The sequence below is a fragment of the Callospermophilus lateralis genome, unplaced genomic scaffold, assembly GCF_048772815.1.
Source record: "Callospermophilus lateralis isolate mCalLat2 unplaced genomic scaffold, mCalLat2.hap1 Scaffold_64, whole genome shotgun sequence".
In the NCBI taxonomy this organism is placed as follows: Eukaryota; Metazoa; Chordata; class Mammalia; order Rodentia; family Sciuridae; genus Callospermophilus; species Callospermophilus lateralis.
This window is the reverse complement of record NW_027514767.1, coordinates 1,220,894-1,235,712: the sequence shown is the minus strand read 5'-3', so window position 1 is coordinate 1,235,712 and position 14,819 is coordinate 1,220,894. Positions and strand designations below refer to the sequence as shown.

At 58.7% G+C, this 14,819-nt stretch overlaps 1 protein-coding gene across 1 annotated transcript; it reads right to left on the bottom strand.

The window, feature by feature from the left end:
* Positions 1–11,054: 11,054 nt before the first annotated feature.
* Positions 11,055–14,610, bottom strand: LOC143388571 (cystatin-B-like). The gene is made up of 3 exons (XM_076842252.1): positions 14,545–14,610; positions 11,437–11,538; positions 11,055–11,206 (listed from the first exon to the last, which is right to left on the bottom strand). Exons 1-3 carry the CDS (start codon positions 14,608–14,610, stop codon positions 11,078–11,080), a joined length of 297 nt encoding a protein of 98 aa, XP_076698367.1. The 3' UTR covers positions 11,055–11,077.
* Positions 14,611–14,819: the final 209 nt, after the last annotated feature.

The window sequence follows — 14,819 nt, the reverse complement described above, 5'->3', positions numbered from 1 at the left end:
GCAACAGGCCAGCTGTCTGCTGCTCAAGGCAACCTCCCTGGTTCCACCTTGTCCTCCCACCCTTCCTTCCTGCACCCCAGTTCTTGGGGGTGCCAAGGTTTGCCTTTCCTGGCACTTGCACCCTGGGGAGTGGGGTAGCTCCTCCAGGGCACCCTGCTCCATGCCCATGGTGGCCCCTTTCCCAGAGCCCACCCCCCTCAGTGCGGTCCAGTGTCTTCCGGGAAGACCCTCCTCCAGGTCTGCATTCTTCACCTTGTTGGAAAATGCCCCAGAACCAAGGGCGCCAGGCCCCATGGGACTTCAGCCCCCTCACACCTCTCTGACCCCATGCAGCTCCCATTCTGAGGTCAGCACTCCCTGGCCACGGTTGACTGGCTCTCTGCCAGGCCACCAAGCCGGATGTGTTTGCTGCCATGATTCCTGGTCCCAATGGCAGACTTCTCCCAGCACAAGACCCACTGGACCCGCAGGAGAAGGAAGGCTGTGGCCAGAGCCAGGCAGGGAAGACCAGCCAAAGTGACCAGGGGCCTTTGCATGGCCTCTCAGGAAAGCTGTCACTGCCAGGTGGAACCAGGGACCCAGTGCCGGCAATGAGGACAGCTGATTAGTGTCCCTTTCTTTCTCCTGTCCCCATCTTTTTTTTCCCTTTATTTTCTTTCTTAACACGAGAGCAAGTGTCCAGCTAGAGGAGGGACCTACCTGTGTGTCCCGTCCACACCATGGGGAGACTCAGGCTGCTGGGAGCCTGGGGCATAGACCCAGCTGTGTATGCAGAGGACCCGAGGGGCCGCACTCTGCAGGCACGTGGACGCTCTGCTCCTGAGCGACACCTTGGGGCTTAGTCCAGGTGAGGGTGAGCCCCTCTCCTTCCCCCAGTGCCCTGTGGAGCTGCCTGTAGCATCATGAACCTGGCCCTGGGGACAGGAGGGGCCCTGGCTGGAGCCATGTTCCAAGTGGGGCTCTAGGTGTGGGACCCATGCTGAAAAAACGTTAAGAAGGCCGGGTGTGGCTCCTTGGCAGACCTGGCCTAGCCTGTGCGAGGCCCTAGGTGGGATCCCCAGCCACGCACCACCCCCGGTAAAAGAAGAGAAAACGTTAGCTTCCTCGCAAGGAAGGGTCTGGCCAGCCCACCTGTGAGTGCAGGTCTTCAAAGTGGCGCTGCCACCGTCCCGGTGCTCCTGGCCTCGTTTCCACACCACAGGTGCTGCCTCGGGTCCAGATCCACAGCCTATTGTCCAAAGTGACCATGGGCTTTGGTAGTGATTGTTGATACAGCTCAGGTCCAAGTTAGAATCCAGGCTTATTTTTACTTTCCATAGTTTTAATGACATCAGAATCATAATCATAACAATCCAAGGTGAACGCTGTGTTAGCCCAGTGTTGCTCGCTCGATCCTAGGGGATAGGATTTTAAAACTTTCTTAATCCAGCTTTTCAAGCCTTCTGGAGACTGCAAGAAGGAATTACAAAATGTGATCCTTTTTTAATCAATTTTCAATCATCGCCTAGTCCTGCCAAGGTAATTGTGTGCCTCTGTGTTGATTTTGCAATATATACCAGTAATTGTAAAAACGATGCTTTGTTTCACGTCCTGTCCTTAAACTTGTCAGAGACTATTTTGGGACGTCTACCTTTACGACGGGCTGAGCCGGGCTTGGCTGAGCTGCTCCCGGGGTCACCTCAAAGCAGGAACACTGCCTTCCAGGGAGGGGCTGCCCCCACCCCCAGTGGTGGGTCACCTCCACCATCACCCACAGTAAGGAGACGCCCCCTGAGTGGGCCTCGGGCCGTCAGGCCCTGGGAGGAGGCAGGTCACTCAGGGCCAGCAGGCGGTGTCCTTGGTCACTGGCTTCCAGAAAACTCCTGACCACAGTGTCCATGTCCTGTTGCTTCAAGCCTCATATCTCTCTTAAGTTGAAAACTAAAGAAAAAAGCAGGTGAGAGTGTTCTGGGCTCTGAACTCTTGGTCCTTGCAGCCCTTTAGGGGCCCACTTCTTGGAGGCCCTGGGTCCATGTTCATGCTGCCCAGAGAGCCCCTCGTCTCTCCTGCTGCCCAGCAGCTCCCAAGCACCTCCTTCATGCACCTCCTCCTTATGGGGCAGGGTCCCTCAGGATCCTTCCCAAGCTCCTGGCTTTGCCCAGGGAGAGGGCACTGGGGTTTGTGTGGACAGAGGGGGACAACTCTGGTGGTGGCCCTCACGTGGCCCAGACCACTCTGCCCTCAAAGTGTGGCTCCTGGGTGTTTCTACCCCTCGCCCCTCCCTGCGGGCCCAAGGGGGCTTCCCACATGGCCTCTTGCACCGGATCTCCAGGAAGCTGGGTACTTTAGAGGAGCATGCCACACAGAAAGTGACCCCAGAGCCAACTAAGTGGGCACTCAGAAGAACCCCTGGCCTGGAGAGCATGGTTCTGGGGGGCCAGATTCACTGCCCAAAGGTCCTTCATGAGTCCTGAGCCAGGGCAGCCTTGAGCTGGGTCCTGGGGTCTGAGTGAATGCTACCCACAGGGCCCCAGCACAATGGAGGGCCTGGGTTTCAGCAGAGCTGGGCCAGGCGCTCATATGTCACAGGCAGGCAGGCGCCTTGGCTGCAGCTGCAGCAGTGGAGGAACAGCTGGCCACCTGCAGGTGGGAGGGTGTGGGCTCCTGCCTGCCCACCATGCACTTCCAGCCTCAGCCAGCAGGGGGCACAGAAGGGCTGGGTGGGCAGAGGCAGAGGTGGAGGTGGGTACCTGGCCCAGCCCCCGGTAGATCAGACATCAGCCGCTTTTCTGGGGAATTTGTTTCCTTCCCATGTAAATCTTCCTTGTTGGAGATGGGAGCCAGGCTGCAGCCCTGCCGCACAGCAGGAGGGCTGGGGCGGCTAAACACGTGCCTTCGTAGGGTGTGTGTCTCCTGTTCTGCAGTGTGTTCTGGGTGCAGACTGATTAAAAACATTCCGCCTGGCAACTCAACCCAGTGTGCTTATTTGCTTGGAAGATATGAATCAGCGATTTCAGAGCTGACTGCATTTTAAGACTTCATATTAATAGAAAGTTATTTCTGGAGGTTTTCTTGCTTTCATGGTGGCAGAATAAACATGGGTTTAAAAAGCATCCCCAGCTAGGCATGGTAGTGCACACTTGTGATCCCGGCTACTCAGGAGACTGAGGCAGGGGGATCCCAAGTTCAAGGCCAGCCTTAGGAACTTAGCAAGATCCTGTCTCAAAAGATAAAAAGGACTGGGGTGTGGCTCAGTGGTTAAGCACTCCTGGGCCCTTTATTTAAGAATAAAAAGTGTCTGCACTTGGGAGCCAGGTAGCAGGAAGCTGTGGTCACCATCTCTGATCTGCTGCCTGAGGATGACCCCTGATGGTGAACAGTGCTCCTGAGCCCGAGTCTCTCCTCTTCCCTTCCCCCAGACCACTGCAGGGAAGACTCTGATCCTTCTGCAAATGACACCTTTTGGGGCAAGGAGATGCCTTCATGAGGCCATGGGGTGCTCACCCTGGCCAGGAGCCACCGCCATCCTAGAAGTCAGTTTGGAACAGCTGGCCAAGGGGCGCCCCCTGGTGGCAGAATTGGGTAGGTGGGGTCAGAGCTCACCACCCTGAGGTCCTGTGCTGGGGAAGTTCTCCCAACAGCCTCTGGCTGATCGGGGAGCTCCTGGGGAGAGCCTGCCCTAGCATCCCTCCCACCCTGTCACCAGGAAGGCCACTGGTGTTGCTCTCACCCAGGACCCAGCTCATGGTGCAAGGAGGATGGGTGCTGGGGCTGGTGGGCCTGGCAGACTCTTCCAGTGTGCTCCAAAGAGTGGCGGGGAGGAGGGAGCCAAGCTGGGCTCTGAGCTCAGGCCAGGGGTCCCCTCCAGGTACTTGGGTTGTCTCTGGATGAGGAGGTGGAGAACAAAGGGAACTCCTCATTTACTGCACGTGGCTTCTAAGGGTGAGAAGCCACAGTGGCCCTGTGAGCGCTGTTAACTTGACAGCTGTCCTGAAGCAGACCCATAGTTGGGGTCCCCCCAGTTATTGCAATTACTGCAAAACCGGACCAACGGAAGACTGAGGTGCTGCTTGGGGCCACCTGCCCCTGCCGGAGGCTCCTCTGCCCTTGGAACAAGGCACCTCTCGCCCCACAGTCCCCGCTGCAGCAGGAGGGACAGTCGGGGGCTCAGTGGTCTTGGTAGCCATGTCCCCAGCCCTGCTTGCTGTCTGTGTGGGTGTCAGTGACACTAGCCTGCAGTGCCGTGCGGGCCATGCTCCTGTTGACTTCGCTGATCATCCACAAATAAGTATTTTCACGGCCAACGTGTAGAAGGGTGATGAGCTCCCTGGGGCACCTTGATTTCATTACTGTGCTGTGCTCAAAGCCACGTGGCCTGGCTGGCCAAGCAGTCACTGCCTGCTGTCACCCAGCCACTGGGCCTGGTCACTGCCGCTGATGGTGGCACCTGGTTCCTTGAAGATCTGCCTCATGAGGGAAGAGCCAGGTCCTGTTCAACCCGAGGACCCGGCTCCCCTCTCATTCTGTGCCCTGTTCTCTTGGGGCCCTGGGCCCTGGGGCTCCCTGCAGGATCCTGAGGGCCAGCCTTGGGCCTTGGCCCTGCTCCTGGGCTCCTTTACTCCTAGATGGTGACTTGCCGGCTGCTGGCCTGGTGGGCACTGTGATCTCATGGCACCTTGCCTGTGTGTGACACTTCAGCAAGGGGCAGGCTGACTCAGGGGACCCAGACACCTGCCACACATCCAGCCTACTTCCAAGTTACTGCCGCTGGGCACCTGGCAGGGCCCTCTGGCCTGGAGCCATGGTCTGGGGTCAGTGTGTCGAGGCCCTGCTGCTGTGTCTCCACAGACACGGCTCTGTTCTCCTACAGTTCCACAGGCCAGAAGTCTAAAAATGGGGCACAGGGTTAGTGCCTGCTGGGGGCTCAGGGGAGGGTCGTCTCCTACCTTTCCCAGCCTCTGGAAGTGCTGCGCTCCCAGGCCCCCCCTGTGTCTTCCATCTCAGGGACTCAGACCCTCCTGCCTCTCTCTTGTAAGGTAGTGACACTGGACCTCCCAGATAACCCAGGGCCACCTTCTATCTCAAGACCCTCGACGCCATTCTCATGGGTTCCTGCATGAGGATGTTGACACCTTGGGGCCATTATCTGGCAGACCACGTCCACCACGGGTTGGGGTGGGTCCTGACTTGGTCACCCACCCCCCAAGCACCTGAGCAGCGGATCACACTTCAGCCTCAAATCTCAACCATTGCAAAGACTCCACCGGGCCCTCGCTGGTATGGTGGGGAAGGCTGGCGTCCACCCAGGTCCACCCCGGAGCCACGTGGCTGGGGACTTTCAAGCCTGGGTCACAGCCAAAGTGACATGAAGGGCCTCCCCACTGTGCCAGAGCAAGGACAGGAAGGGGAGAGAGGCAGAGGGTGCCAGGGAGCGATGAGCAGGCTGCAGAAGGTCGCCTCTGGTGACTGCAGGCAGGGCTGGCCTCAGCACCTTTCCGGGGTCAGAGCCCTTTGTGCCTGTTCATGCCCATGAGCACCCTGCTCTTGCCGTGCGCCCGTCACCCACCCTCCACACCAGAAGGACCTCCTTCGAGACCCTCTTGTTCCCTCAGTGTGCCACGGGTGGGGCTCCGAGGTTGTGTCCTCTCGGCCCCACCCTACCTAGAGTTCCACCTGCACACCTAGAGCTGCCGACTGAGGCTGGCCCAGGCCTCACCCCTCCTGTGTGGTGGCCCTCAGCCCAGCCTGGAGGTGGCTCCCAGCCAGGGGTCCAGGAGAGGACGGGACTGGCCTGCCCCTCTGCCCTCTCTCTTCGTAATGTGCTCTTGAGCTGTGATTCTCGTGCTTGCGGTTGACCCATTCCAAGTGCAGAGTCAGGGTCTGCTTCTAAGGTAGCTCTGCTGAAAGGGACTCAACTTAGACCTGGACAGAGGCTCCCCAAATCCGGGGATGTCCCTGAGCCTCAAGATCTGACATTTTTGGAAATATGTTTTTTGTGATCTAACTAGATGAGTAGGATGTGGCTGTACAGAGTCAGGACCCGAGACATCTGGTGCCTCCCAAGAAGGTGGCCGTGTGACTGCGATCCTGGGCCTGGCAGCTCTGGACAGCTAAGACAACAGGTGACTTCCAAATGAGAGTCCCTGTGGGACACGGTGAGCCCCTGGGACCAGGACTGGACCCTGGACAAGGCTGTGGGTCCCACTCCCGACCTCCTGTGCTCCAGCAGCAGGGCTCCCCTGCCCACTGCTAGCGGGGAACCCAGGCAGGGCCCGCAGAATGGCACTTTCCCTGTCTGCCTCCAGGCCCTGGTGCTCTAGAGCCACCACCCCCGGGTGCCAGCAGGCAGGCAGCGCCTGGTGGGGGCGGGCGCTGTGCATTAGCTGGAAGGGGGTGCTTATGGGTATAGATGCTGCCCTGTGGCTTAGTGACCTAGTGTCCCGCAAAGGTAGTGTCCCCACGAACACAAATTCTTTGGAAAGGAGGGTGGTTGCGGATGGCTTAGTCGAGTCTCTGGGGTACCGTGGCCCCTCCTCCAATGGCTGTGTCCTTAAAGAGGGGAACCTGGACACACGGAGGCCTCAGGAAGACAGGCAGGAGTACGGCAGGCAGCACCAGGAACCGAGGTGCCGCCCAGGTCCTGGGAGGGAGCCCAGCCCTGCATTTTGGGTCCCTGGCCTCTGGCACTGGGGAGAGCAAGGTCCGTTGTTCCGTCCTCTCTATGGTGCTGGTTCCTGGCCCCAGGAGGGCGGTTTGCTCAGCGTCGGATGTCCAGGCCAGGACCTCCTTCCCAGGGTCTGTTCTTGGGCTCTTGGAGGGCCAGATGTGCCCACAGCCAAAGCAGATGAGGCAGCCACACCCTGCCCACCCCCATCAGCGCCCACCTGTGTGGCCAGGTGGCCTCCCTCTGCTCTCGGTCTTCATGGCTCCCGCGGTTCACCCTCTGGCCACACATAGAATCACCCGTCTGCTGCACAGCAGCTCCTGACCCCAGACTGACCCCCTCCTGACCCCCGTCCTCAGACTGGCAGAACTGAGGTTCCCAAAGCTTTTGATTCTGACATCAGCCAGGGCAGGACAGAAGCCACCCCACAACTCCATGTCCCAGCAAAGGGAGGTGATCAGGCTGCAAGCCCGTGGACTCCCACTGGTCCTGTGAGCACCAGGGTCCCTGGAGCAAAGCCTCTCGACTTGGGAATCCCCAGGACTCCACGGCTGGCTGCAGGCAAAGCCATATCCACAGGCATGACCCTGGCTGGATGCGCCTGGGCTCCTGAGGGTGTCACCTGGCCAAGCCCCTAGCCTGCCTCCCTGGAAGGGCCAGTCCTGCCAGTATCCAAAAACCTCAGGGACATCTCCGTCCCTGGAGTGCATACCCAGAGGCCACCACACACCCCAACTGGCTGTGGTCCTTTCTTCTGGGAGATCCTGAAGCTCAGGCCCACCCCAGAGGAGTGACAGCATGCTCGTCTAGCAACCTGGTGACCCTGACAACGCTGCTCTTGGATTACTTGACCCTGTGGGCACACAGGTGAGCACTCCATGGGGAAGAGGGGGGAGGAGGAAGGGGACAGGCCCCCGCTGCTCGGCCAGCCCAGGCCAGGCAGCAGCCTCCTGAGGAGAGGCGGGGCTCACCTGCCCCATTCCAGCTGCCCTGGGGGCTTCTCCTTGTCCTAGCAGGTCAGCCTTCCCCAGAGCAGTTCTGGCACATGTAAGCCTCTCCACCCAGCATGCTGCGCAGGGCGCCAGGTGCCTGGGTTCTGACCTTGCTGCTCAGCTCAGCACCAGCCCCTCGGCAGGCCTTGTCTGAGCTCTACCTTGTCATGGGGCCGCACCTGCTCCCACAGCACCTGCAGTGTCCTTTAAGCGACCCGTGAAGGAGCTGGAGAAGGTCTGGGCAGGAAGGCCGAGTCTGGTCATCTGTGAGGACAGCCCACACATCTTGCTCTGCCTGCTGTCCTCACATGGTCTGGGAGAGGGCACAGCTGTGGGAGGGGGCAAGGGAAGGACCTGGAGAAAAGGGTGTCCGCAGGACTGCTGTGCTGTGGCTGTGGAGCAGCGTCCAGCTGGGTGCGGGCCGTACCCTACCTGCACCCTCTGCTGCCGCTGCCAGGAGCCCTAAGGGAACTGTGGACGTGCGCCTGTCCTGGAGAATCAGAGCCCAGGTCTGCGGTCGTCTTCTTGCACAACTTGCGTCTGGTGATGTTCTTGCTCTTGTCTAAGGAGAGTCTAATGTCACCTGGACGGCTCACCCTGCCCCGTGACAACACTGTCTCTGATGGCAGTGAGGGCGTGGCAGAGGCACCTGCTTCACTCCCCCCAGGCAAGGACACCGTAGCCTTCCTGGCTGCCCACCAGACCCCTCTCCTATAGACAGAACTCAGCACAGCGTGTGGGCAGCCTGCTTGGCCAGAACAGGGACCTGGGGCCTGCAACACTGCAGGCTCAGGGTAAAGTGACATGACTGTGAACCTGTAGGGTGGCTGAGAGGGTGACGGGGGCTGGGGACCAGCACTGCGCTCAGCTAGGGGCTTGGGTGAGGTCTTGGTGCTCAGGGTGGGGTAGCTCCTGGCCAGCATACGTCTGGCGCGTCGCACTGTCCAGGTCTGGGTGGAGACGGTGCCCACACGGGGTGCCTGAGGGGTGCCCCCACAGGGGAGTTCTGTGTGGAAGCAGAGTGCACCCCTCACAGGGGGCCACGCTCCGACCAATCCTCACACCTGCTGGAGCTGCCCGCACCTCCTCCCCAGCCCACCACCCAGACTGGAGCTCTGTACTAAGCTGGAGAGGCCTAGTCCCTGGGGGGGGGCCGCCTGTGTGCCTGCTGCCCTGGCTTCTGGTGCCTTTTGTCCCAAGTGCAGGACACTTTGTGGGAGGCATGAGCAGGACCCCGCGTTGTCCTCAAGGCTCTCCAGGACTGTGAAGGCGGGAAGTGGTCCACTCTGGTGTCCTGCCCATGGGTGGGACTCCCCACCCGGGCTTCAGGGCCCATCATCCTGAGGCCTGGACAGGACTGGCACTATCCTTACTGGTCCAGGAGCTCGACCAGTGTGACCACCAGGCTGCTGGGCACCTGGACCTGCTCTGGCTGTGACAGGACTGCTGGCTTATCCAGGGGAGTCCACTGCAGGGTATCCACAAGGCCCCTGCCATGAGCAGGCCCCTTGACAGTGCTCACCCAGCCTGGAGCCCTCACTCTGCCACTGCTGGGTGGTCTCAGCAGGACGGTCCCCCAACCCCTTCATCCTGAGTGTCCCTCCACACAGCCATCTGCCACCCCAGAGGGCGGTCATCGGAACAGCCCACAGTACACACGGCAACACGACCTCGGTCCCCAGCAGGGGAAGCCAGCTCGCCTCGTGATGCCGGCACCACTGGGGCAGGTGACAGCTGCGGGGCCGCTCTGCCCCCGTCACCTGGACTAGACCAGTGCCAGTCTCCCCTCTCCAGAGGCACTGACACGTCCTGCTCCCACGGCCTTCTAACTCCGAGCCGGGCTGCTGCTCTGGGCTCCCCAGTTCCTCTTCCTGTGCCTCCTGCTCCCTTTCTGGCAAAGATGGGCACTTGGCCCTCCCCAGACCTGAATGGCATTCGTCCACTCACCTTCCCCTGATGTGTCCAGGCAGTGGGAGGTGTGGCCTGGGGTGGCATGTTACCAGTGTTTCTTTCTTTCCTTACTTTACAGCACTGGATAGAACCGGGCCATGCACATGCTATCAGCAAGGGCTCTGCCAGTGAGCCGCTCCTCAGCCCTCAAAGCGTTGAGTTCCCGTGGAGGGTGAGACACCTGCCCATTACTGACCCAAGGTCTCACTGGGCTTCGTCACCTGTGACCTGGACAGCCTGGGTCCTGCAGCCACAGCCCTGACACACATGCCCTAAGTCCCAGGGGCAGCTGCAGGTCAGCGGCCCTCAGGAGCACGTCTCAGCATGACCCTAAAGCAGAGAAATGTAGCCCAGTCTTTTTTTTTTTTTGGTAGGGGTGCTGGGGAATGAATCCGGGGTGCTTCACCATGGAGCACACACCCAGCCTTTTTGTTTTTAACTTGAGATAGGGTCTGTAAGTTGCCCAGGCTGGTCTTGACCTTGCTGTCCTCCTGCCTCAGCCTCAGTCACTGGAGTCACAGGCATGCCACCATCAATACCCTAACACTGTGGGGGCAGACATGGCTTCCCAGCAGGAGGTGGCCTCCACAGGAACCACACAGCATTTTAGAAACAGGCTCCCAGACACCTCCCTTCAGGGCAGCGTGGCCCCGCAGAGCTCCAGGGGTTTCCCTCCCTGCCCACTCTGCCAGGCTCGCTGCACTGAGTCTGTCACACTGGGTGCTGCTGCTTCTTGTGCACATCTCTGTACCCGTGCCAAGTGTGCGAGCATGTACCAGTAGACCCAGAGCTAAGCTCAGGAAAGGGCTTACGGAAGCCGGTGCAGCGGAGCACGTGGGTAATCCCAGTGGCTCAGGAGGCTGAGACGCGAGGATTGGGAGTTCAAAGCCAGCCCCAGGATTGGCAAGGTGCTTAGCAACTCAGTGAGACCCTGTGTCTAAAATGAAAAATGGGGCTGGGGAGGTGGCTCAGTGGTCCAGGGTCCCTTAGTTCAATCCCTGGTTTAAAAAAAAAAAGAACTGGGCTTACTGAAACCTTCTATTTCCTGGAGGAGGCTGAGGCGTATGGGGCCACGGCCAGAGCGTGGGAGAACCTGGCCTTCCTGGCCACCAGCCCGATGGCTGAGCACGCTGGCCTGCTCCACAGCCCTGTCACGTCAGTGCTGAGAACTTCAACCCAGCACCCCCTGGCCTATCTCTAGATGGACTAGGGTTCAGACAAACAGCGTCCAAACAAAGGAGCAACTAGTAAAGACATGAAAATATATTTAAGGAGAGTCAGGGTGGGGCTCTTTGAAAGTAATTAAGATCATAAATCGGGCAGGAAAATACCATCTCAAGGACACTGGAACCGCCACGTGACAGCAGCTGCCTCCCAGAACCCTCCAGGCCATAAGGGGCTCGGCACAGAGGTGACGTTCTTCGCTCGTGGTCCCAAACCCATGCTGCACTCAGCAGAATACTGCAAGGGTCCGTGATGGGGACGCAGGGGACTAGAAGTAGGTCAGCTCGTCGTGCTTGGCCTTGTTGGTCTGGTAGGCGTGCAGGGTCAGGGGCTTGTTCTCGTTCGGCAGGCTCCGGAACACCCGCAGGTGCACGCACTTCTCATCGCCGACGTCCACCTGTGGGAGAGTTCTGTGAGGGCCGGGCGAACCCCGGCTCCTCCTTCACGGGCAGGACCCCACGCCACCCCCTGCCTCCCCCAGAGCCCCTGGCTGGCCTGGTGCACATGCCCATCCCCACACGCACAGCACCATGCTTATCTAAGCACCCGTGGTCCCCCAAAGTGGGGGCAGCCCGGACCTCCGTAGCACTGTGCCCTGGCGCCAGGGACCCCGGCCCCAGCACCCACCTTGATGAAGAAGTTTGTTCCCGCCACCACCTGGCTCTTGTAGGACACAGCCTGGAAAACGGGGAACTTCTGATTTTCTTTCTCTTCAAGCTGGGACTTCACCTGGCAGGGGGACAACACAGAAGGAGTCTAGCACCAGCCCCCAGCACAACTGTGCCTCACAACCCAGACACCGCAACTGTCCGCCCCATGACAGTGCAGAAACCAACTCCTGCCAGTTCCACCAGTCTAATGACACTATTCAGAATGGCATTCGCCCTTTCCCGTGTGGGCGTAGGACATTTAATATTTTCATTACAACACTGTAGACAAGTTCATACCGCTTTTTTTCCCACTCAATATGCAAATACTTCATTTGAAAGAGTATAATTTTTTAAACCAGGGACTGAACCCAGAGGTGCTTTACCATTAAGCAGCATTCCCAGCCCCTTTATTTTTTAATTTTGAGAGAGGGTTTCACTATGTTGCTTAGGGGCTCACTAGATTATTGAGGCTGACCTTGAACTTGTGATCCTCCTGCCTCAGACTCCCCAGTCACTAGGATTACAAGCATGCACCACCATGCCCAGCTAATATATCATTTTTTATTTTTATTATTTATTTATTTATCTTTATGTGGTGCTGAGGATCGAACCCAGTGCCTCAAGCACGCTAGGCAAGCTCTCTGCCACTGAGCTACAGCCCCAGCCCTGTGTACCATTTTTATCTAATCCCTTATTTGTCTTTTATTTATTTGGTGCTGGGGATGGAACCCAGGCCTTGAGAATACTAAGCACACAGGAAACCACTGAGCTATACCCCAGCCCCAATCTTTTAAAACTTTTCGATTAACTGAGATCTTTGATGTTTTAATTTAAGCTTCCATTTCACAAACACATCTCAGTTCCTTTAGCATCCTTCTGTGGGCACAGAGGCCAAGCCTAACCTTGCCACAGGCAGCAGGTGACCAGCACTTCGCCTGTATCTTGAGGTGGTTGCTTTAGGACATGCAGCTATGCCAATGAGTGAACAGTAAACATGCTTTTGAGTTGAGGCTGTATCCTGGGGACTTGACCTATCAGAGGCCAGGAGTGTGGCTCGTGCAGACTCTTGCCAACCTCGAGGCCCTGGCCTCCATTCCTAGCACCCCAAAAACCAACAACATCCCTGAAGCTGATAATCCCAGAAGCTGATAAAGAGCAAGTTTGTTTTTAAAAAACACTTTAAGGGAGCTGAGGGTGCAGCGCAGTGATTAAGCACTTGCGTAGCCTGTACAGGCGCCCCGGGCTCCATCTCTAGCACTGCAAAGTAAAGCAAGAATTATTTTAAAACAACTAACATGTTTATGTGTAATGTAGTTTCAGTGTTGTGGTCAGGTGTGGTGGGGCACACCTTGGTTCCAGCTACTCAGGAGACTGAGGCAGGGGGACTGCTTTAGCCAAGGAGTTTGAGCCCAGCTCTGGCAACAATGAGACCCTCTCTCAAGGGAAAACAACAGAAAGCAAAATGTGTGTGGGGCATGTAGGAAGTGTTCTAGCCCCAGTACCCCAAAACTAAAACACCAACGGCCGAAGCTCTGTGGATGCATCCATGCTGGCTGGGGCGCTGGGGCACTGGGTCCCTCGACTCTGCAGAGACTGGGCTGGTTCTAGTTTAGCAAAGCAAAGCAAGTGGGCGGAGGCCCCAGCCGGGACATGAGGGGACTGTGCAGTCTGACTCAGGCTCTGTCACCGAGCAGCACCTCCAGGGAGGGTCCCTGATGGAAAGACAGATCTCTGATGGAAGCACTGTGCTGCACCTGGGGGACACACAGTGACAAGTCCAGCTGTCACTTGTCCAACAAATCATCCAGGAGCTGAGAAGATAAAGCTGCTCTCTGCCCACCTCAGGAGCAGCAGCATGAACAGTGAGCAGACCCAATGCAGGTGGTGGAGGACTGCGGGGGCCTGGGCCAGGCAGGTCCCTGCCTGCTGAGGAAAACTTCCTGGTCCTGTTGGCAGGCTTTCTGAAAGGCAACAGTCGGCTGGGAAGCTGCAAGCTACCAGCCCTCAGGGGACCAGGTGGGGCCCAGGGACAGGGGAGCCACAGGCAGGGTCCCTCTGGGCTGGGGGAGACTCGGCCGTGCATCTGCTATCGCATGCAGGACTCCATCTCCCTCTAACTAGTACTAGTCTCTGATGTCCTTTCTCATCTGCAAAGGGGAGAAACCGCCATCACCAGAGTGCTGTGGTGACAGGAGGTGCTGGGCAGGTGTCCCTGTCCCCTCCTCACCTCAGAACCCATCCTGAAAATTCCCCCACAGCAAAGCTACTGCTAACTTGTGCCTCCCCTGAGACAGCCACTCCTTGTCCTGGCTGAGTAAGAAATGACAAATCACGCAGCCCAGGAAACTGGTAGGGACGGCTGGCTATGAGCAGCTCAGAGGGGACCTTCTCCAGTGTGGCTCACAGGGGCCCTGGCAAGTGCATTCTGGGCAAATTCCTCATTTGCAAGGTCTCAGTGGACTGACTCACTACCCTTACTACAGTCAGATGACCCAAACCACCAAGGCAGTGACATGGTGAGCCAGTCACATGCCAGTGGGCTCAGGAAGCAGCAGCCAGGATTTTAAATGAAAAAGTTCCACTTTTCCTCTTACTCAAAACCCTGAGCCTGTCCTGCTTGTGAAGGATCCTGGCTTTGCTGATGAACAGCGAGGGGGAACCCTGCCAGGGCAGGTGCAGAAGGGGAAGACACCGCGTTTCAGATGGGAAGAGGCCCGGGAGGGGGACCTCTGCCAGCGGCTGTGGGCAACCCGGCCTGGGTTTTATTTTGGTTTTGTACTTTTTACTTGGAGAAAAGTATAAACTCAGTTTTAAAAACGAAGGTAGAATAAGCGCAGCCACAAAACACGCACAGGCCTTTCGGCCCCCACTGCAGCGCGCCTGCCCCGCGTGGACGGCCGACTGCCCAGGGGCAGCGTGCGCTTCCAGCGCCCAGCGCCCGCCCCCTGCCCGCCCGCAGCCCGACGCTCGGATGCCGACTCCGGCCTAGGGGCGACCCAGCACGGTCCTGGGCCTCGGGTCCCCGCTCTGAAGCCCGCAGCTGCCCCGGCTTCCGCGCCCAGGACTCGGGGACCCGCCATCTCACCTGGTCAGCGATGTCCTGCATCTCGGCCGTGGCCGGCCGCGTGGCGCTGGGCCCCCCGCACATCATGCTGGGGCGGAGTCGGGACGGAGCAGACCGCTAAGTGACAGCGCAGGACCTGGCGGAGTGGACCCTGCGTCCGCCCAGCTCCAGAGTAGGCGAGACGCCCTCGTGACCGGGCGAAACCAAAGCGCGGGGGTGTCCAGCAATATCGGCTAGGAACGGGGCGCGGGTGGGGTGTCCCAGACGCGCGCGCCAGCGCCCGCGCCCAAGAACGC

Bases quoted from the DNA above. Each gene is read 5' to 3' on its own strand.
- LOC143388571 (XM_076842252.1), bottom strand. From the start codon at position 14,610: ATGATGTGCGGGGGGCCCAGCGCCACGCGGCCGGCCACGGCCGAGATG. The intron at 11,539-14,544 runs GTGAGATGGCGG...TCCCCCTGCCAG, and splicing joins TGCAGGACATCGCTGACCAG to GTGAAGTCCCAGCTTGAAGA. The intron at 11,207-11,436 runs GTGGGTGCTGGG...ACTCTCCCACAG, and splicing joins GAACAAACTTCTTCATCAAG to GTGGACGTCGGCGATGAGAA.